The following is a 26,169-nucleotide window of genomic DNA, read 5'->3' as shown; positions in this document are numbered from 1 at the left end:
TCTTAAAGCGCGATCTAACGATTATCTTTATTCGAGTTATCTTATAAAGTATAATCTATATATCTTTCTTTATTCTAATCTATCGATAATATATAATTTGATATTATTGAAGATATTAATAAAGCTTTAAATTTCTCTATCTTATTTAATAGACGTATTAATAAGAAGCTTAAACGAGTTATATATTAATAATGTAACTTCGATATAATAGCGCTTAACGACTCTATTTAGTATAATACTTTTTAATATTAAATTATTTATAGCGATTTAGTTATTATTCTACTATATTTAGAATATATACTTATTCTTATATTAAAGCTCTATGCGAAGTGCTTTAGCTTCGTTATCGTAAAGATAACTTCTCTTAATAAGTTATTTTCTATTTCGACTTAATATATATTTATTAACTTAGATATTTAATTATATAGTATATTCTTATTTCGCTCTATTAATTCTAATTCTTTATCGCTAATAAGAATTATTCTAAATTCTATAGTTTATATTAACTAGTTTATATTAATATTACTTAATTTTAGAATTAATTAACTAATAATTAATATTACTACTCTTTATTCTAGATTTAATAATCTTAATACTTAATTAAGATTTAGATAAAAGTTTTTCTATCGCTTTCTATTAAGATATTAACTCGATAGAAGATATAGATTAAATAAGAATATATCGAGTTTATAATCTTCGCCTTTATCTTTAACTTTAGAAGAGAAATCTTTTTTAATATTTATAATAGTATATAAAACTAAGAGAGTATTATTAATATTAAGAGAAGCTTCGTTATATATAATAATTATAATTATTAATAACTTCTTTATCTTCTCTAAATTAATAAAATCGTTCAAGAATTTATTATCGTTATAATTAGATACTATATATATATTCTTTTTAAGCTTATATATTCTATAACGTTTAGATAATCTAGAATCTATCTATCTATATTCTTTAACGTATTTTTTTTCTTATTAATCTTCTTTATTTTACTCGCTTTCTGCTAATATATAGTTAATAATATCTTCGCGAATAAGTAAATTATAGTTTATATTTTCTATCTTCTTAGCTTTCTTCTTTCTTCTAGCGTTTTTAGCCCTCTTTATCGCTATTCTCTTTTTTATATTCTATTTTAAAGTTTTTATAATCTCTATAATTTAAACGTAGTAAGCTTACTTAATAAAATACGAAGTATTATAAGTCTTCTATCGTTATTAAAAATTAGAATAAAATTAATACTAAACGCTAAAGACGATAATAGATAAAATATAAAAGTAAATATATTTAAATAGATAAAAAAATAAAAGGATAAAAGAAAGTTATTAATTTAAAAAGGGGGCTATTAATTAACGCGTTTTTAATTTATTTAGATTAAAGCGCGTTAAATTTTTATTTAAATTCGACTATCTATTTAACTTAAATACTCTATTCGAATTAAATAATATTTTCGCTAATAATTTCTATTTAAATTAAATAAATTTTCTATTAATAATTAATATTAAGTTAATTATTATTTATTATTAAATATTATTACCCTAATTACACTTTCTTATTTACTTTTTTATTCTTAAGTATTTTTTTATAAATAATATCTATTTTAGTATATATAATTATAAATCTTTTAGTATAAATATTTATCGATAATAATTACTTCGATATATTAATAATATATTTTATTTTCTAGATAGCGTTATATATAAAGCTATAATTTACGTAATTATCGATAACGATATTATTATAAACTTTATAACTATTAAAGATAATATATAATTTTTTTTAATAATTTAAAGCTATTTTATATATAATAGTATATTTCTACTATAATTAATATTATCTTTTTATAATTTTTATCGATAAGATATAGAGGTTAAATATTAGCTTTAGCGCCTTTCATATTATCTCTCTCTATTTAATAAAGATCGTATATTTTTTTTAATCGAAGTCTATTAGAATATAGTCTATAAAGAAAATTTATATTAACGAATTTTCTAGAAGTTATTTAAGTTTAATATTATTAAATAATATAAGATATTAGCTATATTAAAGACGAAGGTCTTATATTATATAAAGCGTAAGAAGATATTTAGAGAAAGTAAAGACTATAAATTATTTTAATAAGATAGATTCTTTATATTATAGAATTTCTTAAAACTAATTAAGTTTTAGAGAATATAACGATTATAGTATAAATATCTAATTATTTCTTATATATATATATATTATAACTTTAAATCCTTTCGCTAATAGCGAGAATAGTCGACTTAAGCTATTATATCGCTTTACGTATTTCTCTTAATATCTTCGCTATCTTTTTCTTTTTTTAAAATAAATAATCTCTTCGCGTATTAGTAATAGTAGATATATATAAAAAATAAATATTTATTTATCTAATATTCTTTAATTATAAAAAATATAGAATTCTAATCTCGCTCGTATATCGATAATATAATTATCTTAAACTTTCGGGAATAATTAATTTTAATATCTTTATTATTAATATAATATATAATTTAATCTATTATAGCGTTATATACTTTATCTTCTTTTAATATATTTATAAATATATCGAAATCGATATTATTTATTATAACGCGAATTAATATTTAAGTCTTAATAATATTAAGAGATAATATTAGTATATCGATTATAGTTCTCTTTAAATATATATAGAAACTAGTTTAATTAAAGATATATAATTATAATATAAAGTCGATATTATTAATAGAGGTAGATCGTTCGTTTAGTCGCTTATATTTATAAGCTTATATATATATATAATTAATTTTTATAGTTATATCTAATTCGTAATTATTTAATTATTCTCTTAAAATATTAGACGTAAAGACTCTTAAGAAGGCGTTTTTTAGTTATTTAAAGGTCTCGCCGAGCTTCGTTTAATTGTAGAGAATATTAAGCGCGCTTCTAATTAGATATCTCTTTTTTATCTCTTATTTTAAAAAGAAGCGAATCTTTTTATAATTAGACTCTTCTATTATTAAATCGCGTAAGATAATTAATACTATTTAGATTTTTAAATTAATATTAATATAGAATAATTTAGATAAAATAGATAAAGATAACGCGACGCTAATTTATAAAAACTTATATTTTATATCTAAGATTAATTAAATTATAGAATTCTAGAAGAAGTAGAATAATTCTAGAGAAAGATATATTAAAAAGAATATTATAGAATTAATAAGAATTTTAATTTAGAAATAAATCTTACAGGCCGATCTTTATTTAATAAATCTTATTATATTATTTATTCTATCTATTTAGAGAATTAATTAATAATTAAATTAAATAGTTGAAGTCGAATAATATAATACGAAGTTAGATTATACTATATATTATTTAAATATTTAAAATATCTATTTAAGAATAATATATATCTTCTCTAATTCCCCTATCTATTATATATCTAAATTACCTTATCTTTTACTTCTTTACTTATATCGTTATTCTTATATTTATCGTAAATATTAACCTTCGAGTTAAGTATCTTTTATTCGATCTTCTTATTTAAAACTTTCTTATTTAGATCTTATAAGTTATTTAATACTAAATTATAATTATATATTAAAATAATATAGAAGCTTTAGAATAATCGAGTATACTTATAAATAGCGTATCTAAAAAAACGATATAGTATCATTATATATTTAAGAACGAATCATCTCTCTTCGTATATTTCTATTTAAAATCTTATTATTAAGGCTTTTTAGATTATTTAATATTAAGTAGTAATTATATATCTTTTTATTTTTCTATAATAATCGTATTACTCTCTTATCTATTTAAATATTCTATTACTTCTTCTAATTAGCATCTAGATTAATAAAGCGAAAGACTCTTATTAGCGTTATATCTATATCTATAAAGCGCTTAATTAAAATGAGAAAGCGGGATTTATCGTTATTCTTAAAAGATTATATTATTAAATTATCGCGATTCTTAAATTAAATAGCTAAAGAGTATTAGAGAATTTCGTTATCTAGATACTCTTACTTAAACTATTATAAGTTTATTAATATTATTTAAATTTAATAAAATAGAGAAGAAGATTATACTAGAGCGATAATTAGATTAATTACGAGAGAACTTATAAATATTATTAACTTTTTAAAACGTTTATAGATATCTTTATTAAGAGTATTAATTAACTATTTTAATATAATAAATTTAGAAGTATCTTTTATTAAATCGTATAGATAGTAATTATATATATTATCTTATAAATATTATAGTTATTTCTTCTTTATATTATCTAACTTAAAAGATTAATCGCTATTATCTAGATTTATAATAATTCTTATTATTATAATACTTAATATCGATTAGCTTTAATTAATATATCTTAAAAAATTTAAGAATATTAAAAATAATAGTTACGGCGTATAGTTTATAGGTCTTATTAAAGTATAATTTATATATAAATTTAGATAGATTATATCTTTAACTCTAGATCTTATTATATTATACGAGATATTTGACTTTAACTTAATCTTAAATAATCTAATTAATATCTTAAAGAATTTTTTTTTAATTATCGCTTAATAAGTAGATAATCTTTCTTATTTTATAAGATAAAAGCTTTATAAGTAAAGCGTCGCTATCGATAATTCTTAATTTTACTATTTATTTAATTATTAGCTTATCTAAAACTATCTATATTTTATTAATATTTCTTTTTAATTTCTTATTCGATAGAGCGCGTAGGCGAAACTTTATATTCTCTATATACTTTTTAATATTATAATATTTCTTCTTTATTATCTTAGATAAAACGATATTTATCTTCTACTATAACTACTTAATTAATAGAATTATTATTACTACGTTAATAAAGAATATAATTTATAATATAATTAAATATTTATAAACGAATAATAGATAATACTTAAACTCCTTCGCTATTCTATTATAATATACTTATTTCTTCTTATTTAAATTTTATATATAAGCGAGATCTTCGATAATAATTCTAGATTACTTTATCTTATAAGCGATAATTAATATAGATATTAAGAAGATATTCGATTTTATATTATAATACTCGTCGATATAAATTTATTTAATAGCGAAGTTATATATAAATAAGTCCTTTATCTTAATTTAGATATAATTTTTATAAAATTTAAATATTATTAAGATTAAGAATCTCTCTTATCTAGGTTAAGCTTTATCGTTAACTATATATTTAAATAATTTAATATTTATAGAGATTAAAGACTTCGAGTTAATATTATAATATCGAATTAATTTATATATATAAAAGATACGAAGTTATATTACGTTATAATCTTCGAAATTTATTAACTTAATAATTTCGATAAGCTAATTCGCGAAAATTTTAGCTAAAATAATTATTAAGAAGAATTTTAATTTAGATATTATTCGGGCTATGTAATTAATTTTATCTTTATATAGATATATAATATTAAGTATCTTAATCGAAGAATATTAAGACTATCGATTCTTTTAAATAAATCTTAATATAAGATATTTACTCGCGAAGGAAGACTTCTTAAAAACTTTGATAATAATAATATTCTAGTATTTTTTAAGAATATTAAATTATAGAGTAAGTTATTATTTAAATATCGAACTTATTAATAATATTAGAGTTTAAAGAAATATTTATATTAGCGAGTTAAATAAAAGAATTAAATATATTTATCTTATTAAAATTAAGCTTATCTATATTAATTACTCTATTATAAAGATTTATCTAAAGACGTCTTTATATTAAATTATATAGCTAATAAATTTTTAAGATAATAGATATTAAAGTCTTTTACGAACTTAAGATATACTTTAAATCTCTAAAAATATAAGTATTTTCGATATTTCTATTACTACGATTAAGTTATAAAACTTATTTTATAATTTTTTAAGTTTAATCTAATTACTATAACCTTTCTTTTTTATTAAGCTTAATTTTTCTATTAGATTAATTAGTATAAAGAGTAAATAACTAATAATACTCGAATATATATTTTAATACTAGATCTCTATCGCCGATCTTTATATTATTTTATATCTTTCTTTAACTTATAATCTTACTAATTTTAATATTATAAGAATTAATTAATTAAAAGATATAATCTTATTTAATTAAGAGCTTTACTAATATAATATCTTTTATTATTAAATATCTTTTCTTTTATAGCGAAAGCGCGTTATTACTCTTATAAGTTTTCAATATAATAGCGTTATCTATTAAATTATTAACGAACTTCTTTTATAGAAAATAGTAATAAACTTATAATTAAGGGTTATTCTTATTCGAGCTAATATTAATAAGTTAAGAATCTATTTTATTCTTTTTATAGATATTAAGTAGATTAAATAATAAGATCGAAGGCGGAGCGATAGTAGAATAAGAAGAAAGCGAAGTTTTAGTAAATTTAAGTTAAGGCGAGATATTAGTAAGTTTAAAAGAGATTAAGAACTTTAAGATTTTCTAAAAATTATCTTATACGAAGTATAGTAAAAGAAAGATATAAAAAAGAAAAATATTAAGGGTTAAAGTTAGAGTTAGAATACTTTAATAGATAACTTAACTTTCTTCGTAGATAGAGATTTATTTAATAATTTACTTTAATAATAAATAGAGTTTAAAAGAAGAATATAATATATTATTAATAATTTATTTAGATCGAAAGCTAGTCTTAAAAGTTAAGATAAAAAATTTATATTAAATAAAACTCGATATTAAAATTAAAAGTAATTTCGATAAAGATTTTAAAAAATATCGTTTATAGTATAAAGTTTATAAAGTAAATATTAAATAATAAATTATAAAGGGAAAATAATAGAATATAATATTATAAACGCTAATAACTAGCGCGATAATTAATTATCTAACTTCGATTTAATAGTCTATCGACTATTCAAATTATCTATTTAATTTAAATATTCGATTATAATTTATACTATTTAGAAGCTAGATTAGAGATTATATTAATAGTTAAAGATTATAATTAAAAGAATTATAGATATTTAGTAAAAGTTAAATATTAAGTCTACTATTACTATTAATTAACTCGAATATATTATTTATTTAATTTAGATATTAAATATAGTAGTAGTATCAAAATTAAATAAGCGATATCTAAGCTATCTATATATTCGCGTTATTTATATTTCTAATATTATTATTTTTATCTCTAATATTATTATATACTTAAGATTAAATTATCTCTCTTCATATATTTCGATTTAATATCTTATTATCTAAGCTATTTAGATTATTTAATATTAAATAATAATTATAAATCTTTTTATTTTTCTATAATAGTCGTATTATTCTATTATCTACTTAAATATTTTATTATTTCTTTTAATCGATATCTAGATTTATAGAGCGAAAGGATCTTATTAAGATTATATCTATATTTATAAAATATTTAATAAAAATTAGAAAGCGAGATTTATTATTATCCTTAAAAGGCTGTACTATTATATTATTACGATTCTTAAAAAAAATTGCTAAGGAGTATTAGAGAGTTTCGTAGTTCGAATACTCTTATTTAAGCTACTGCGAGTCTATTAATATTATTTAAAATTAATTAGATAAAGAAGAAAAATATATTAAATTAATAATAAGATTAACGATAGAGAAACTTATAAAAACGATTAATTTTTTAATATATTTATATATATCCTCCTTAAGAGTATTAATTAACTACTTTAAGGCGATAAGCTTAAGAGTATTTTATATTAACTCATCTAGATAGTAATTATAAATACTATATTCTAGATATTAAAGCTAGTTATTTTTCTTATTATCTAGCTTTATAAAGTTTAATTATTATTATCTTATTTCGTAATAATTCTTATTATTTTAATACTTAGAATTAATTAGCTTTAGTCGATATTATTTAAAGAAGTTAAAGATATTCGAAATTACTATTACTATTTAAAGCTTATAAACTTTATTAAAATATAAGTTATAGATAAAGTTAGAGATATTATAATCTTAGATTATAATCTTTTTATATTATATAATATATTTCGCTTTAATCTAATTTTAAATAGTTTAATTAGTATTCTATAATATCTTTCTCTAATCCTTATTTAATATATAGATAATCTTTCTTATCTTATATAATAAAAGTTTAATAAATAAAGTATTATTATTAATAATTCTTATCTTCGTTATTCGTTTAATTATTAGCTTATCTAGAATTATCTATATTTCGTTAATATTTCTCTTTAATTTCTTATTCGATAGGCTACGTAAGCGAGCTTTTATATTCTCTATCCGCTTTCTAATCTTATAATATACTTTCTCTATTATTATCAATATAATAGAATTTATTCCCTATTACGACTATTTTATTAAGAGAACTATCGTTATTATATTTATAAAGAATTTAGTCTATAATATAACTAAGTATTTATATACGAATAATAAATAATACTTATACTCCTTCGCTAGTCTATTATAATATACTCGCTTCTTCTTATATAATTTTTATATACTTACGAGATTATTAGTTATAATTCTAAATTACTCTATCTTATAAACGTTAATTAATATAGAAGTTAAGACGATATCTAATTTTATATTATAAAATTTATTAATATAGATCTAGTCGATAACGAAGTTATATTCGAATTTCCCTTTATCTTTAATTATAGCTTTTATATAATTTTTATATAACTCGAGAATTATTAAAATTAAGAATCTCTCTTATTTAGATTAAGCTTAATTATTCATCTATAAATCTAAAAAGTTTCTATAAAATTTGAAATTGCTAATCGCGCGTTTATCGCGGAAATTATAAAATTCGTCGAATTAGTAAATCTAATTAGAATTCGTCTAAATTCCGCCGATTTAGTAATTATCTTAATCTTTTTTATTAGTTCTATTAATTTAGTAGTAATACGTATAAAAAAAGAAAAGTTCTAATAATCGACGTTATAATAATAAGATTTTATAACGATAAGTATTAACGTTAACTTAAATTTAGCTATAAAATTAGATAATTTAATAAAATTAATCGCGTAAGTAATACTCTAATATAGCGTACAATAATACGTATATTAATAATAATATATATTAATATTATATATATATAGAATAGTACTTAGAGTATATTAAAGTGTATTACGCAAAATTTTTAAAGTTACTAAAAATTTTTTAAAGTTACTAAACTAATAGAATTGGCGAAAAGAATTAGATATAGATAAAGTTTACTTAATAAACTAAATCGTACTAAATCGTACTTATAATATAGACTCGACGGAAATCGTATGGAAATTTACTTTTCAGATTTGTAGATGTTAACTATATATTTAAGTAATTTAATATTTATAGAGATTAAGAGCTTAGCGCTAACTCTATAATATCGAGTCGATTTATATATATAAAATACGCGGAGTTATATAATATCGCGGTTATTAAAATTTATAAGCTTAGTAATTTTTATAAACTAGTTTATAAAAGTTTTTGCTAGAATAATAATAAGAAAGAATTTTATCTTAGATATTATTTAAGCTATATAATTCGCTTTATCTTTATATAAGTAAGTAATATTAAATATCTCGATTAAAAGATATTAAGATTATTAATCTTTTCGAATAAATCTTAATATAAGATATTTACTCGCGAAGGGAGACTTTTTAAAAGCTTTAACGATAGTAATATTTTAATACTTTTCGAGGATATTAAATTATAGAGTAAGTTATTATTTAAATATTTAACTTATTAATAATATTAGAATCTAAAAAAATATTTATATTAGCGAGTTAAATAAAAGAATTAAATATATTTATCTTATTAAAGTTAAGCTTATTTATATTAATAGCTTCTTTATAGATATTTACTTAAAAGCGTCGCTATATTAAATCGTAGAGTTAATAAATCTTTAAAATAATAGAAATTAATATTTTTTACGAATCTAAGATATAATCTAAGTCTCTAAATATTTAAGTATTATCGATATTTATATTATTACGATTAAGCTATAAGACTTACTTTATAATTTATTAAGTTATATTAAACTACTAAGATCTCCCTTTCTTATCGAGCTTTATCTTTTTATTATATTAATTAATATAAAAAATAAATAATTAATAATACTCGAATATATACTTTAATATTAGATCTCTATCGCCGGCCTTTATATTATTCTATATCTTTCTTTAACTTATAATCTTATTAATTTTAATATTATAAGAATTAGCTAATCGAAGAATATAATCTTATTTAATTAAGAGCTTTATTAATATAGTATCTTTTATTATTAAACGCTTCCCCTTTTATAGCGAAAGCGCGTTATTACTTTTATAAATTTTAAGTATAATAACGTTATCTATTAGATTATTAACGAACTTCTTTTATAGAAAATAATAATAAATTTATAGTTAAGAGTTATTCTTATTTAAGCTAATACTAATAAGTTAAGAATCTATTTTATTTTCTTTATAAATATTAAGTAGATTAGATAATAAGATCGAAGGTCGAGTAATAATAGAATAAAGAGAAAGCGGAATTTCGATAAAATTAGATTAAGATAGAGTATTATAAAAATTAGAAAAAATTAAAAATTTCGAGATTTACTTTAATTTAATAGAAGAAAAAACTAAACGCTTAAATATCTTAAAAAATTATTAAGATTAAGAATATAAGCGTATTAATAAGTCTCGCGAAGTTTTAAAGATACTAGCTTCGATATCTAACGTCTTAATCGAAGTTAGAATTAATATTAATACTTATTATTAACGTAAAAAAGCGAGATTAATAAATCTTTAATTACGCGTTATAAGAATATCCGCTATTCGAATATATATACTCGCTTTTAATACTTATATATCTTTTATAAGTTATTATTATTATCTATAGCTAAGCTCGTATTATCTACTTTATAAATTAGATAAAATAATATTATAGAATTTTTATTAATATCGCTTTAAAATTATTTTAATTAAAGATAAGTAATAAGAGCTTTAAGACTAAGTTGCTTTTAGAATCGAGAGATTATTATTAAATTATTTATTAACTTCTAAATAGAGATAAGTTTATACTTATTTAGATTATCGATAATAATAAGTTAGAGAGAGTTAATATTAAGGGAATTTTTAATCGATAGTCTACTAAATTAATAGAGGTTTATTAATCTTTTAATTATTAAGAGCTTCTAGATCTTTATATATCCATCTTTTTATATTTCTATCGATTTCCTCTTAAGTAATTACTTCTCTTACTTTATAAATATCTTATTAATTAATAAAATTAATTTATATAAGAATTTAAGAAGAAAGCTAGAGTCTTACGCGGTTATATAATTAAGAATAAATAGTAATTAAATAATCTCGCTTATAATAATATTAATCTTTCTCTTATATAATCTTATAGACTTTTTTTAAAGACCTTTATATCTTAATTAACGCGAGAATTTCTCTTTTATTACTTTAAATATAGGCTTTAAAAATTAAAGTTCTTTGCGAATATTATCTTAATTCGCGACGATGTCTAACTTAGCGACGTCGATTTTAAGATAAAAATTGATTTCGATAGATATTACTATTATAAGTATATCGTTTAAAGAAAATATAAATATTAATATAATAATATATATAATACGATAGTAAGAAAATATACGTTAGATTAAGTAAGATATAAGATAAAAGAAATTTAAATAAGACTATAGAGTTCGAGTCGAATATTCGATATTATTTTTCGAAATATATATTATATCTTTAATTAACTTTAATTAATTATAAGTAAATTTTAATTAATACTAATTTTATTAATAACTATCTCGATAGTCTTAATTAAATATTAATATATTATATTTTTAACTAACTTTAATTAATTACTAGTAAAAACTTCGATAGAAGCTTCGATTAGCGTTAAAATTAGTAATATATATATCGATAATAAAAATATAAATTTCGCTACTATATCTACTAGGAATATAAATTTATTTAATAATAATATAAATTTTCTAAGATCTATTCTCTACTAGTAATTTCGAAATTAATAATCTTCGATAGAGTTTAAGTAGTAATAATTACTTCGATAATTAGTATTTCGAAAATTAATACTTATTTTAACTCTTTAATATAAGAGGTAATAGTAAGATATAGCGATTAATAAATACTATATCTATATAATTTTTATTTACTCTTTAATCGATTAGTAGATAGTCGAGTTTCTTTTTTAGTAGATATATTAATCTTCTTTCTTCTTTATATCTATAAAAATCGATTAATTAGATTATCTTCTCTTCGAATATATATAACTCTTAATAGTTCGTTTAACTTCGATTATTTATATCTAAAAGACTTTTATTTTAATATAAAGATATATTAGCTAGCTAAATATAATAAAATAGCTATATATTATAAATAATAATAAATAGATTTAATATATTTCTTTTATAATACTTAAGATTATTTTTAGAGGTACTACTATCTAAATTAAACGATTTAAATTAAAGTAAAATTAATTTCTTTTATATAAAATATATATCTCTAAATTATATACTCTATAGACGACTTTACTATTTTAAAGTAAATATATAAACGTAGTTTTATATATATAAAAGCGCTTTAATTATATATATATTAAATATAAAGAAATATTTAAAAGTAATAAAAGTATTTCTCCTCTAGATAGCTCGTTATAGACTCTTTCTTTTTATAAATATTTATTAATATAAGATATTTTTTATATATAAATTTATAAATATCTTTTATATAACTATAAAGAATATAAAGTTAAAATTAAGACTTTACGATAAGTAAGACTAGAGTAGTAATATACGTTCGTTAAGACGTTAATACGTTATTAATTATTAAAGAATATATATCTTATAATTAATTAATAATAGATAAGAGAATATATATCGAGTATATCGCTTTTATAAAAAATAATATAAAAATAGTAGTAAACTTATTAGATATCTATGAGGTTATAAAAAGCGAAAATCGATTCTTTTATACGCGTTTTTTAATATTATAAATCGCGATATAGTTAATAGTATTAATAATCTAATAGCTCTAATTATCGTAAGAGAAGAAGATATATATTTATTCGAAGATAATATAACTATAAATTTGATATTATAATAGTAATTAAATAAGTAGAAGATAGAGAAAGAGAGAATAAACGCGATATAAATAATAAATCTAAATAATAAGATAATAGTACTCTCTATCTCTATAATAGACTTAAGTTATAATATTATAATTTCGTCTTTAATAGTTAACTCTATAGAATTATATTTGAAAAGAGCGAGACGCTAAGAGATCGATAAAATTATAATTTAAATCGAAGTCTCTTAGTTAAATGAAATCGATATTTAATTATTAAACTAAGTTAAACGTCGAGTCGATATTTAATACAAATAATTTTTAAAATTTATTTAAATCTCGAAAGATTATACGCTAACGCTATAGTTTTTTAAGTTGAGACTCTTCGATAATAATATTAATAAATTCTTTCGCGATATTTATTTATAGCGATTTCGAGATAACTATAGCTTTAATAACGCGAAATTATTAAGATATAAGATATAGAATATATATAATAATAATATCGACGGCGGCTAAATTAGTTAGTCTTTTAAAATTTATAACTTTAAATCTAAATTAAGATCGAAGATATATTATATTATTTACTTCGATATTATAAATATTATTAAAGCGTTTCTAGTATATAAATCTTTTAATATAAGTTTATATTATTAATTTATATGCTAAAGAAATACTAATAAAGCGAGAGTCTATAGCGAGATATATATACGCGAATTAATAATAAAAAACGTAGAATAAGCTATCTAATAGCTCTATCGTTATTTTTATTATTTTAATATTAAATAAAACTTATCTCTCTTAAATATATAAGAATTAATATACTTAGTCGATTTATATTATAATTAAAAATCTTTAATAAAACACGTAACGCGTATATAGTAGATCGAGTATAGCGATTCTAGAAATAATATTAATTATTATAAAAAAAGAAGCTAAGGTCTAGATCTATTACTATATCTTAAATTTAATAATTAAAAATAACTTCTTATACTCTCGCGATATACTATTTACTAACGAAGTATATTTAATAATTAAAGAATACTTTCGAATATAATATTAATATATAATACGCGAATAATTTAACTCGAAGATATTATTTAATACTAGCTACTATAATATTAAACTATAAAAAATAAATAATAATTACTTTAATCTTAAGTGATAGATACTATTCTATATATACGATCTTATCTATAGAGAGAGAGCGATTATACTTCTTAATCTCTATATTCTAAGTAAATATTTAAGCGTATAATTAAGTAGCTAAGACTATAAAAGAGATATATTAAAAAGACGTCGAAATACTTATAAGATATAATACTTTACAACCGTTATTCTTTTATTGATAACTACTTCGCTATTAATATATATTAACTATAATACTTCGATATTCTATACTTCTTAATAATTAAGAGAACTTATAGACTATCTACTTAAATAATAAATTAAATATATTAAAACTATAAAGATAGAGAATAAGATAAATAAGCTTCTTAATACTCGCTTTTAGGCGATCTCTAGTTATATTAATCTAAGATATATTAAGTCTCTAAGTAAGAAGATATAGTAAATAGAAGAGAATAATTAAACTCTATAGAGGATAATAATAATTATCTTTATATCGATCTTAATTAAGTTAAATTCGAATACGCTATATATAGATCGCGTTATTCTTAATCTTATTATATTAATAAGATATCGTTCTTATAATAATAATATTATTCGATATCTACTCGCGGCCCTAGCTCGAATTAATCTACTAAAAGAGATTTTTCGAGTATATAGATCTCTAGATAAAATGACGAATAAAGGTTATTTTAACTTCTTAAAGTTTTATAGTATTAGTTACTTACTCGAAATAATATAATTATTTAATCTACTCGATAAATTAACTACTTAAATAAGAGAAAAGATATATATTAAATTCTTTAAAAAGTATTACGAATTAATAAATAAGTATAATAACTATATTAAATAGATTATATATTATAATATCGTATATATTAGAAGATAATTACAATATATAATCTTATTAAGTATTAAGATATAGAAGTATTATTATCTATAATTAAGAGATTATAAAAAAAAGAGAAGAAGATTAAGATAAAAACTTCTTTTAGATCTTTATATCTAAGGTTAGTAGGCGAATAATAAGAAGCGTAATATTATAAGATAGATAAATTATTATAATAGTCGTTATTAATAATTAATAGAGGCTATTACTAAATAATTAAAGTTAAATACTTTTCTCGAAGCTCTAGTTGCCTTTATTCGAATAGATTAAATAAAATTAAGAAAAATATTATCTATTTAAGAGAGATAATAATATTAATATATATAAGGCGAACTATAAATAAGTATACTCGATATTCGATTTACATTTATTTTAATATTCGATATTAAAAGACTTTTAAAGAGAATTCTCTAGATATAGCTTATTTATTTAAAGACGTCGTTATCTATAAATCTATTAATTAACTCTTTCGAAAAAGATAGCGTAGAGATTACGCTTAAATTTATAAATATAATTAATAGACCTTTAATATTAATAAGATTCTTTTAAGAAAATTAATAAGAAAAGTATTAGTTATAATAAAAGTGATAGATCTAGCTCGTAGAGATTTTAGATAAAGATCGACTTATCTATAGAGTATTTTTATAAAGATATTTAAGTATCGATATAATAAATAAGTTTAGAAATATTATAATATAGTAAAAGTAGAAAGAGCGTAGCTATTAATAGCGCGGAATTTAAGAACTCTCAAAAAATAACGATTCTATAGCCTCGTAAAGATCGAGAGAAGTATATATATTATACTCGCGTTAATAAAAGATAAAAAATTTTATTATATTAATAGCTTTATCGACTTTAATTAATATAATAATATTTATAATTCGAATTTTCTAAATAAGAGTTATAGAGTAGTAAAGGAGATTAATATACGCTATACTATAAGATAATAGAGATATTAAAAATCTAAATTTTAAAATATTAGAAATAAGATTAAATATATAATAAGTAAAATCGATTCTAGTTACTCTTCTTAACTCGAATATCTTTCTCAATCTAAATACCCTTCTTAATTCGAATACTCTTCTCGACTTAAATAACTTTTAAACTATCTTTAAAGTTCGCTAAGCGAAGAGAAATTTTATAATTATAGAATATATACGTAAATATCGTAATTAGAAAGAGAAGAGAGAGCGAGCTCTTTTCTAATTAGAGAGATATTAATACGCTTTAAAAAGTATTTAGCTAAGTATTTTAACGCCGAAGACTACTATTAAATTAATTCGCGACTTCTTATAACTTAAAGAACGTTATTACTTATAATAAGGGCTATTATCTAAAGTTTCTCTAAGTTATTAATAGTCTATATAACAATATTAGAATTAAGATACATTATTTTAAAAATACGATAAATTAGAAGAAAGTCTTAATATAAGTTATTATAGAGGATATAAGACGATAAGAGTTATTAATAGTCTATACGATAATATTAGAACTAAGATACGTTATTCTAAAAAATACGATAAATTAGAAGAAAGTCTTAATATAAACTATTATAGAGGGTATAAGACGGCGAGAGTTATTAATAGTCTATATGATAATATTAGAACTAAGATATATTATCTTAAAAATATAATAAATTAGAAGAAAGCCTTAATGTAAGATATTATAGGAGGAGATTTATATATACTACTACTCGCTATATTCTTATATATATAATTATTTAAAAGTCGAAACTTCTAACTTAAGAAAGTCGATTTCGATTTTATAAGAAAGATATCTAATACTTTAATAAGTATTAACACGTATAAATTTCGAAGGAATTTAGATATTAAGAGAAGAGGTTAGTAGAGTTAAGATCGAATAATAGAGATATAAATATATATTATCGATCTTTATATATATTATATTAACTTTAACGCGATTATAGCGATAGAGAAGTATACTAGCGACGATTTTTCTTCTTAGATAATTAGCGCTTATAAGATATATTATAAACGATAATACTCTTATCTTTAGTAGAAAAGATAGATTACTTAATATAGTAATATAAATTTATATATATAGATTTAATATCTAGCGATAGTATTATTAAGTTAAGTCGAACTAAGCTTATAATATAACTAAGTTAAGTTAAATCTAACTTATAAAGTTAAATTAATATCGCGAATTATAAAAATAATAAAATATTAGTATAAGACGATTATTATTTAAAATATTTTAATTATATATACTAGAAAAATCATCTAAATAATATATAGTAATTATTAAACTAGCGGATATTATTCGAATAATATATAGTAATTACTAAATTAATAAATATTATTTAAATAGTATATAGTAATTACTAAATCGGCGAATAGCATTTTAATAATAAATAGTAATTACTAAATCGGCGAATAGCGTGTAAAAAGTAAATTATAGTTACTAATTAGACGGAATTTAGGCGAATTTTAATTAGATTTACTAATTCGACGAATTTTATAATTTTCGCGATTAACGCGCGATTAGCAATTTCAAATTTTATAGAAACTTTTTTTTTTTTTTTTTATATATATAAAATATATATTTTTTTTTTTTTTTTTTTTTTTTATATTTTTTTTTTTTTTTTTTATTTTTTATTTTTTTTTTATTTTTTTATTTAATTTTTTTTTTTTTTTTATTAAAATTTTTTTTTTTTTTTAATTAATTTATTTTTTTTTTTTTTTTTTTTTATTTTTTTTTTTTTTTTTTTTTTTTTTTTTTTTTTTTTTTTAATAATTTTTTTTTTTTTTTTAAAAAAATTTTTTTTTAAAAAAAAAAAAAAAATATTATTTTTTTTTTTTTTTATATTTTTTTTAAATTTTTTTTTTTAAATAATTTTTAAAAAAAAAATATTTTTTTTTTTTTTTTTTTTTTTTTAAATTTTTTTTGAGTTTAATTTTTTTATTTTTTTTTTACTCTTATAAATATAATATTCTCTAAGTATTTAGCATCGAATAAGATTCTCGATAAGTCGTCGATAGCTTTATTTCGAGAGCCTAGATAGTATTTTTTTTTTTTTTTTTTTTTTTTTTTTTTTTTTTTTTTTTTTTTTTTTTTTTTTTTTTTTTTTTTTTTTTTTTTTTTTTTTTTTTTTTTTTTTTTTTTTTTATTTTTTTTTTTTAATAAAAAAAAAATTTTTTAAAAAAATTTTTTTTTTTTTTTTTTTTTTTTTTTTAATTAAATTTTATTTTTAAAAAATAAAATTTTATAATATTTTTTTCATAAAAAAATATTAATATATAAAAAATTTAACTTAAGTTAATATTATATATACTTATTCTTATAATATATTTAATATATAGAATTTTAAAGAATAGCTATTCTACTTAAGTTTACCGCTATTTTATCTTTTCTATAAGTCTAAAAAGAGATCTTATAATTTCCGCGAAGTTCTTTATCTACCGACGCGTAATATCGATAGTTTCTAAGAAACCTCGAACTTTTAATTAATCTAAAGAAATAAACTACTTAGCTACTTTAATAATCTATTCTTTAAAAATATAAATATATTTTTTAATAATATAAATTATATTAAAGGCCTTAATTAATAATATAAATAATTATAATTTCTTAAAGAATAAGAGTAACTTAATTTACTCGACTCTAGAAAAGAAGTAATACTATAGAAAGAAAAATAGATTCTTAAAGTCGTAGAAATTATTAAAGAAGTCATCTATATAAAATATAAAAGGCGATAAAATCTTAAAATCTAATAAATATAGTAAGGAAGATTTCGAAGAAATAGAATTAAATACTCTATAAGCTAGCTTTATTATAATAAAGTCTATAAATTATAATCTCTATTATATTCTTATAGACTATATCTAATTAATATCTAAAATAATAAAAATAAAGTAATATCTATTATTAGAATATAGAGATATTATAAGATATATATACTTTAAATTAGTTAAGAATAAATATTTATAACGTAAATTAGATAGATAATTATAAACTTTCGAGCTTAGCTTAAGATAAGCTCTTAAAAAAAGCTTTATAATATAAGAATAATCGAAAGTTATTTAGAGCTCGTTAGTAGATTTTAGATCCTCGACTTTATCTATTATAATAGCCCGTATATTTTATAAAGATAGATATTTATTCGCAGGTTTAGTAAATTCGTAGATATTACCTTTAAGGTCGTCTTAAACGAGCTTTCTTAGCTATTACTTCGTATAAATAAGCTAGCGTTTCTAAGATTTCGAGAAAATAGACTTCGTATTAGATATAATATATACTCGATATATAATAAGATTCATATAAGATAGATCTCTTAGATCTTCTCTATTAAGATATTTATATTAATATAATAATCGTAATACTTATAGTCTCTACTCTACTATAATAATAAGCGATTTAAGAACTAATTTTAATTCTAGTTTATTAATTTATTCTTTAAGTTCTAGTAATAAGAAATACTATAAAAAACTTCGGCGAATTATTTTTCTAGTAGAAAATACTTACTTAAGAGATATCTATAGAAATAATAATATTAGCGTTTTCGAAATATTAAAGACTTTAATAAACTAATCTAAAAAGCTTATAATAGTTATTTACTTTAATAAAAAAAAAGAATTAAGAGCTTTAAAGATAATAATAAAGATACTTAAGAGGCTTAAATCTTTAAGATAAACTTTTATAAACTTTAGTAATTTAATATTTTACTTAAGATAGACTTAATTTACTAAAAATCTTAACGCTTAATCTCTTTAATATCTAATAAGTTATCCTTAAAATTAAAAAAACTATTAAATTCTAAAGAATTAATTTTCTTAAAGAAAGCCTTTAACTTATTCTACTTAATAGCCTTCGAAATAATTATAGCGAACTTAGAATATATTAACAAATTATAATCTTTATAGAAAATTATTTCCAAACCCATAATTCTTCGAACTTCCTCGTCTTCCGATCTATCTCCTAGGAAAATAATAGAAAAGCGAATCGAAATAAAAGTATTTATAGTTTAAAGCTATAGAATTCCGAGAATTAGACTAAGATATTTAGATCTTTCTAATTTCGTAATGAATACAACTTTCGAAGTTATAAAGTATCGAATATTTCTTTAAATTCCTTTTATATTAATTATAAGCTATATCTAATATTCTAGTATAATATTATAATAATCTGCTATATATATGAAAAGATCTTTAAATCTAATCTTCGAAAGTAGATAGAGATATAGATCTAGAAGGTATATTAGTTTAGAAGATATTACATTTATATCGAAATCTTAATTTATCTAAATATAAGATTTCTCGAGACTAACGTCGAATCTATTCTATTTCCTTATAATAATAGAAATACGAAACGTCTTATTTACATCTATAAGAGAGCTTAGAAAGCGTATATACTTCTTAGCTTTTATAGTAAAAATATTAATCTAAAATACGAATACTAATATAGTAGAGTTTTCTAAAGTCTATTAAGAAGGCTAAGATATAGATACTTATAGTACTAATATAAAAGAAAATATTAATATAAATTAATAGACTTATAGATATCCTAAAGATAATATAGATATCTATGAAATTTATTAGATAAAAGTAGATTAAAAGCTAATTAAAGAAGCTTGCGTAGCATCCGCAGTAGACTTTAAAGTTTATTTCTTAAAAATCTAAATATAAAAACGCTTTAACTTCTTATATATAGTAGATAACTATATTATAAAATTCATTATACTCATATTAACTTTAATACTCTTAAGTATATATTAAATTAATATAAGAGAATTATATTCTAATCTATTAAATAAGTCTATTAAAGGCTAAGATTCTACTTTCTTATTAACTCGCTTCTTACTCTTATATTTAAGATACTCTTCTTTCAAAATAGCTTAAAATAGATATAGTTAATTCTAGAAAGAAGATCTTTAATCTATAGCTATCGAAGGCTACTATAAATCTACTTAAATAAAAACTTATAGCGAGTAGAAAGAAGTATCGAAATTTAGATTAATATTAAACTACTTTTACTAATACTAAGATATCTAAAACTACTATAATATAAATTACTATAATTAAATAAATACTAATTAAAGCCTCTTAGATTGCTTTTTTTATTATCGCTAAGATATCGATACTAGTACTAATACTTCTTTTATATAAGCTCGCTTATTAGATTCTAATCCTTCACCGAGAAAAGCTTTAGCGATTTTTACATTAGCGAAACGAGATCGATTTAGCCTTATTACTTCAAACTACACTAAATTAAAATAAGATAAAATATAAGAATTTATAGAGCTTAAAGGCGTTACTTAACTCGATCTAGTAGAAGAAGAAGAAGAAGAAGCTATAGAAGACTTCGGCGAAGAAATAATTTCGTAAGATTTAGAAGATTCATTAAACTCCTCAAATCTAACGAAAGCAAAGTTTAATTATAGATTATTCTCGAAAATAAGTATTCTTAGATATAACTATTTCTAAGTAGATAGTAAAGTATTCTTATAATAAGAAGAGATATAATTCTTAATATCACACTTAATATATAGCTAACTATCTTTTCTATAAGACTAATAAATTATATTATTAATATAAGAGTTTTTCGAAGTACTATAATCGAGTATATCTTTTAAAATAAACTAATAATTATAAAAGCGACTATTAGCTATAGAATTCGAGAGTTCGCTTCTACTAACGTTTTCTTTATTAAAATTCTAAGCTAAGATCGAAGTCGAAGCTAAAGTAAAAGTCGAAACTTCGTATAAAGAATAATAATACTCTAGAGATTAAAATTATATAAAATATTAAGATCTTATAAAAGTCTCTAATAGCTACTTCGATGAATTCGTATAAAAAAACTAAGATTAATAATATAAGGGCCTTAAAGCTTTAGTAGCTTAATAAAAAGCAAGTAAGAAAATCATCTACTACTTTAATAAGTTTCGTTTTATAAGAGATTTATAGAACTATAGCTAGTCGAATCTCGATTCTTTATTTAAAAACTTCTAGATTTCGATGTTAATATATTATACTTCTTCTATAAGATTATAAATCATATATAAAGATCTATTAGAAGATACTATACCTCTTATTACTTTCTTTTAAATCTCTTAATTATTTAATTCTCTAATAAATATATAGAGAATAATATCGAGTATAGTAGATTTAAGAAGACTAAAGATAGTATTAGAAATAGTAGCGAGTCTATTCTTAATCTTAACTCTCTATATTAAGTTAATAATACGCTTAAAATAAAAAGTAAGAAATTCTTTAAAACGTTAATATAGATTTATAATCTCGATATCGATAAAGATCGCACTTACTTCTATAGCTTTTAAGAAAAACTTCTTATAAAATATAGTTTAAAACTACTAGATTATTTATTAAAAACTAAAATACTCTACTTTAATAAAAAGTCGAATAGCTTTTAAGTAACTTTCTAATTACTCGAAAGCATCGTCGATAAGAAATATATCGAGATATTTCAGATACTTAACTAGAGAGAAACGATCTTCTTTATCTTAATAATTCTTTATATTAAAATTAAACTTTCGAAGTTACTTTAATACTAATATATTAGTAATCTTAGAGAAATTATTATATATAGTAAATATAGAGCGAGATATAATTGCTTTTATAATATTGCTAGAAAGAGTATTAAACTATATAAGAGCTTTAGACTAATTTAAAGAAGATATACTTCGATAAAATTCTAATAATAAGACTATAAAATTTGTAAAACTATTATTAAGAGGAATTCTTAAGAAATTTAAGACGTTAAGGCGATAGTAATAAGCTAATTTCTCGAGAAGATTTCTAATACTCGCTAGAATAATTTTTTTTTTTTTTTTTTTTTTTATAATTAAAATTTTTTTTTATTAATAATAAAAAAAAAAAAATTATTTTTTTTTTTTTTTTTTTTTTTTTTTTTTTTTTTTTTTTTTTTTTTTTTTTTAATAATTTTTTTATTTTTTTTTTTTTTTTTTTTTTTTAAAATTTTTTTTTTTTTTTTTTTTTTTTTATTTTTATTTTTAATATTTTTTATTTTAATAAAAAAAAAAAAAAAAAAAAAAAAAAATATAGTTTTATTAAATAAATTTTTAAAAAAAATATAAAAAAAATAAAAAAAAATTTTTTTTTTTTTTTTAATAAAAAAAAATTATAAATTAAAATTAAAAAAAAAAAAAAAAAAAAATTTATTTTTGTGGGGGGGGGGGGGGTTTTTTTTTTATGGGGGTGGTTTTTTATTTTTTTTTAAGTTTTTTAAAAAAAAATTTTATAAAAAAAAGAGAAAAAAAACGCCCCCGCAGGAAGCCCCTTCCGACTACTGTACGGGCAATATTGGCCATTATCGTTATCAGGCGGGTCTTCTTCCGGTGGGGCGGTTATCCGACATCTTGGCGCAGGAGGCCTTGGCGTCCGGAATGTTTCAGTGCCGACTCCTTTCAGCCCTACGTAATGAATAATCCAGTGCGTCATTTCACTTGAGCTCAAATACTCGTACTCGAACCACCACCAGGCCATGACCTCCGATTGACGTTGGGAAATCATGACCATGGATGCTGCACCTGATTATCAGCATCAGCCTCCACCAGCTGAAGCGGCCAGTGCTGAGGCCCGGCTGAAAGGTCACCTTGGGCATCTCACCACAGGAGAAGAGTCGGCATTTGAGGAGTTCAGGAAGCTGGCCGCAAAAGAAGGCCTCTATACTCCTGCTACCGACGTTAAGAAAGCCAGTCATGACGATGGTACCCTCATGTATGCATTTCACATACCTCTACTGGCCCACCGCTAATCCTTCTCCAGCCGCTACCTACGAGCTCGAAAGTTCGTCCCTCAAGAGGCCTTTGCCCAGTTCAAAGACACAGAGATATGGCGCAAGGATAACGACTTGGACGCTCTTTATGAGAAAATAGATATCCATGACTATCAGGAGGCTAGGAGTGTCGTGAGCTAGAGAGGCTCTTCGAGATGAGTTGCACGGAACGCTGATTCTCAAAGTACCCACAATGGACTGGTCGCCGAGACAGACGTGGCATTCCCGTCTATCTCTACGAAGTTGGCAAGCTAGATTCCAAAAAGATGATAGCATACTCCTCCTCCACCTCCAAATCCAAGGAAAAAGGTCCCTCGCCTTCGAGGATGCTCCGGCTTTTCGCGTTGTATGAGAACCTCACTCGGTTTGTCATGCCCCTATGCTCTGCGGTACCCGGAAGACCCAACCCTGAAACACCCGTCGACCAGTCGAACAACATTGTCGATATTTCACATGTAGGACTTAAGCAATTCTGGAATCTGAAGAGTCATATGCAGGACGCAAGCACGCTGGCTACGGCTCATTACCCCGAAACATTGGATCGAATATTCGTGAGTTGCTACCCGACATGCCACTGAATGGTGTGTGCTGACTAGACTCCCCAGATTATCGGTGCACCCTCATTCTTCCCAACTGTCTGGGGTTGGATTAAGAAATGGTTCGACCCTATTACTACCTCCAAAATATTCATCCTCTCTCACAAACAAGTCCTACCTACTTTAATATCCTTCATCGATATCGCAAACATACCCATGAAGTACGGCGGGGAATTGGACTTTGAATGCGGGAAAACACCAGTTTTAGACCAACAAGTTAGAGACTGTCTCAGCATAGCAGCAGGCTCAGATGCAGAAAGATTATTTCTCTCAGCACCGGTCAGATGGATCGATGCTGGAGACGACGAGATGACAGCCTTGGGCGTGGGAAGCATCGACGGGAAACAAAGGAAGGAGGCCGTCGCAACGCTGCACTCTCTTGCTGTTCGCGTTGCCACAAGTTCGAGCAGACATACACAGCGTCAGGGAACCGAGACTGTGGGTGCGCCCGCAAGTCGGCCATTCACACATCACAATCAAACAGCACTACCCGGTCGCCCTGCCTCCAAAGGCCAGGCGACGCCCTCAAGCCAACCTACGGGTATCCAACCTGCCCCGAACGCAGATCTCAGCGTTGCATCTCTACACGATCAACCAGTCCCCGCAGGTGGCGTTCTGCAACATCACCTTCAGAATGGAGGACCGCCAGAAAAAATCAGCATGCCTACACCTCCTGCTCAGATGGAGCGCACAAAGACCGATTTCTTCACACCTCCTAGCGATCCTTCAGAAATTAAGACTCTCGAATAAACAAGATACTCTTTGTGGCGCTTGGATCTTGAGATAAGGGTGTAGCACCACCAGGGGCTTAACATACGAAATTGCCATCACACCAAAGTCCTGTAAGCGCAGCTCACTAGTGGAAAAACAAGACCCGCGCAGTCTCGAGAAAACTTCCAGCCGCCTCCGAGTTTTCTCGAATGTGATACAACGAAGTAACCTTTGTGTCGCCAGGAACAAAACGACATACAGACCGCTAAATAGCCATGATAGTCTCAGACGCAAGCTTCTACGGCGGGTCCACCCTCAAAGCATGCCGCCTGGAGGTCTGTTATTCAGCAATTTTTCATCAAGAAGAGAGTTTAGTCATGGAGCACGTTGCGCGATGTTAGCGAAAGTATTTTCTCGGTTGCAAAATGTGCTGCGACCCATGACTAGATACCAGAAAGCAAAAGCATTTAGAGAACAACATTCGTGATATCAGTCCAACAAGGTCTCAGCGTTGATGGGTTCAATGTCATGATCCGTTGCCCCTCTCTTTTTGATGCGAGATTGTGCATTCTCAACTCGTCCATTCATGCGTGCAGCACCTGTCTCATGTCAAGTTGGCCCGCGTTAAACTCGGACGACTTGAAAGACGTGAAACCCATTCAAACTTCAAAGCCATCATTGGAGTCAGCCATGGTAGCTCTCTAGAATTAGACCGCTGGCAGTACCGTGAGTGTGTGTCGCAAAGCTTAGCTATCCTCGTCTAGATTGTTTTGTAGGCTAATAGTACTGTCGTATATGCCAAGGTATGAGATGGTTCCCATACGCTGCAGCTTGCTTCCACGGAGCTGTATTCTTGCTTGCTCTGTGCTTAGCTCCCATCTTTCCGCATCTCCTCTGACTCGTCTCAAGATTTTGGACACTTATTGCTACTTGCAATTGAACAGCAAGACCCTCACACTGAGACTATTTGATCTGATCACTTGCTGTTGCTTTGAACAACAGGTATGAAGTACA

General features: G+C 22.3%; 1 protein-coding gene across 1 annotated transcript; it reads left to right on the top strand.

Moving 5' to 3' along the window:
* Nucleotides 1–23,581: 23,581 nt before the first annotated feature.
* On the top strand, nt 23,582–25,194 carry HO173_012629 (uncharacterized protein; the record flags this gene model as incomplete). Its single annotated transcript, XM_037314464.1, has 4 exons — nt 23,582–23,790; nt 23,839–23,980; nt 24,034–24,399; nt 24,454–25,194. 4 exons carry the CDS (start codon nt 23,582–23,584, stop codon nt 25,192–25,194), a joined length of 1,458 nt encoding a protein of 485 aa, XP_037158629.1.
* Between the last annotated feature and the right edge of the window lie 975 nt (nt 25,195–26,169).

Source organism: Letharia columbiana (genome assembly GCF_014066305.1).
Source record: "Letharia columbiana isolate WasteWater2 chromosome Unknown Sc0000087_s0, whole genome shotgun sequence".
NCBI lineage: Eukaryota > Fungi > Ascomycota > Lecanoromycetes > Lecanorales > Parmeliaceae > Letharia > Letharia columbiana.
This window is presented reverse-complemented; position numbering and strand designations above follow the sequence as displayed.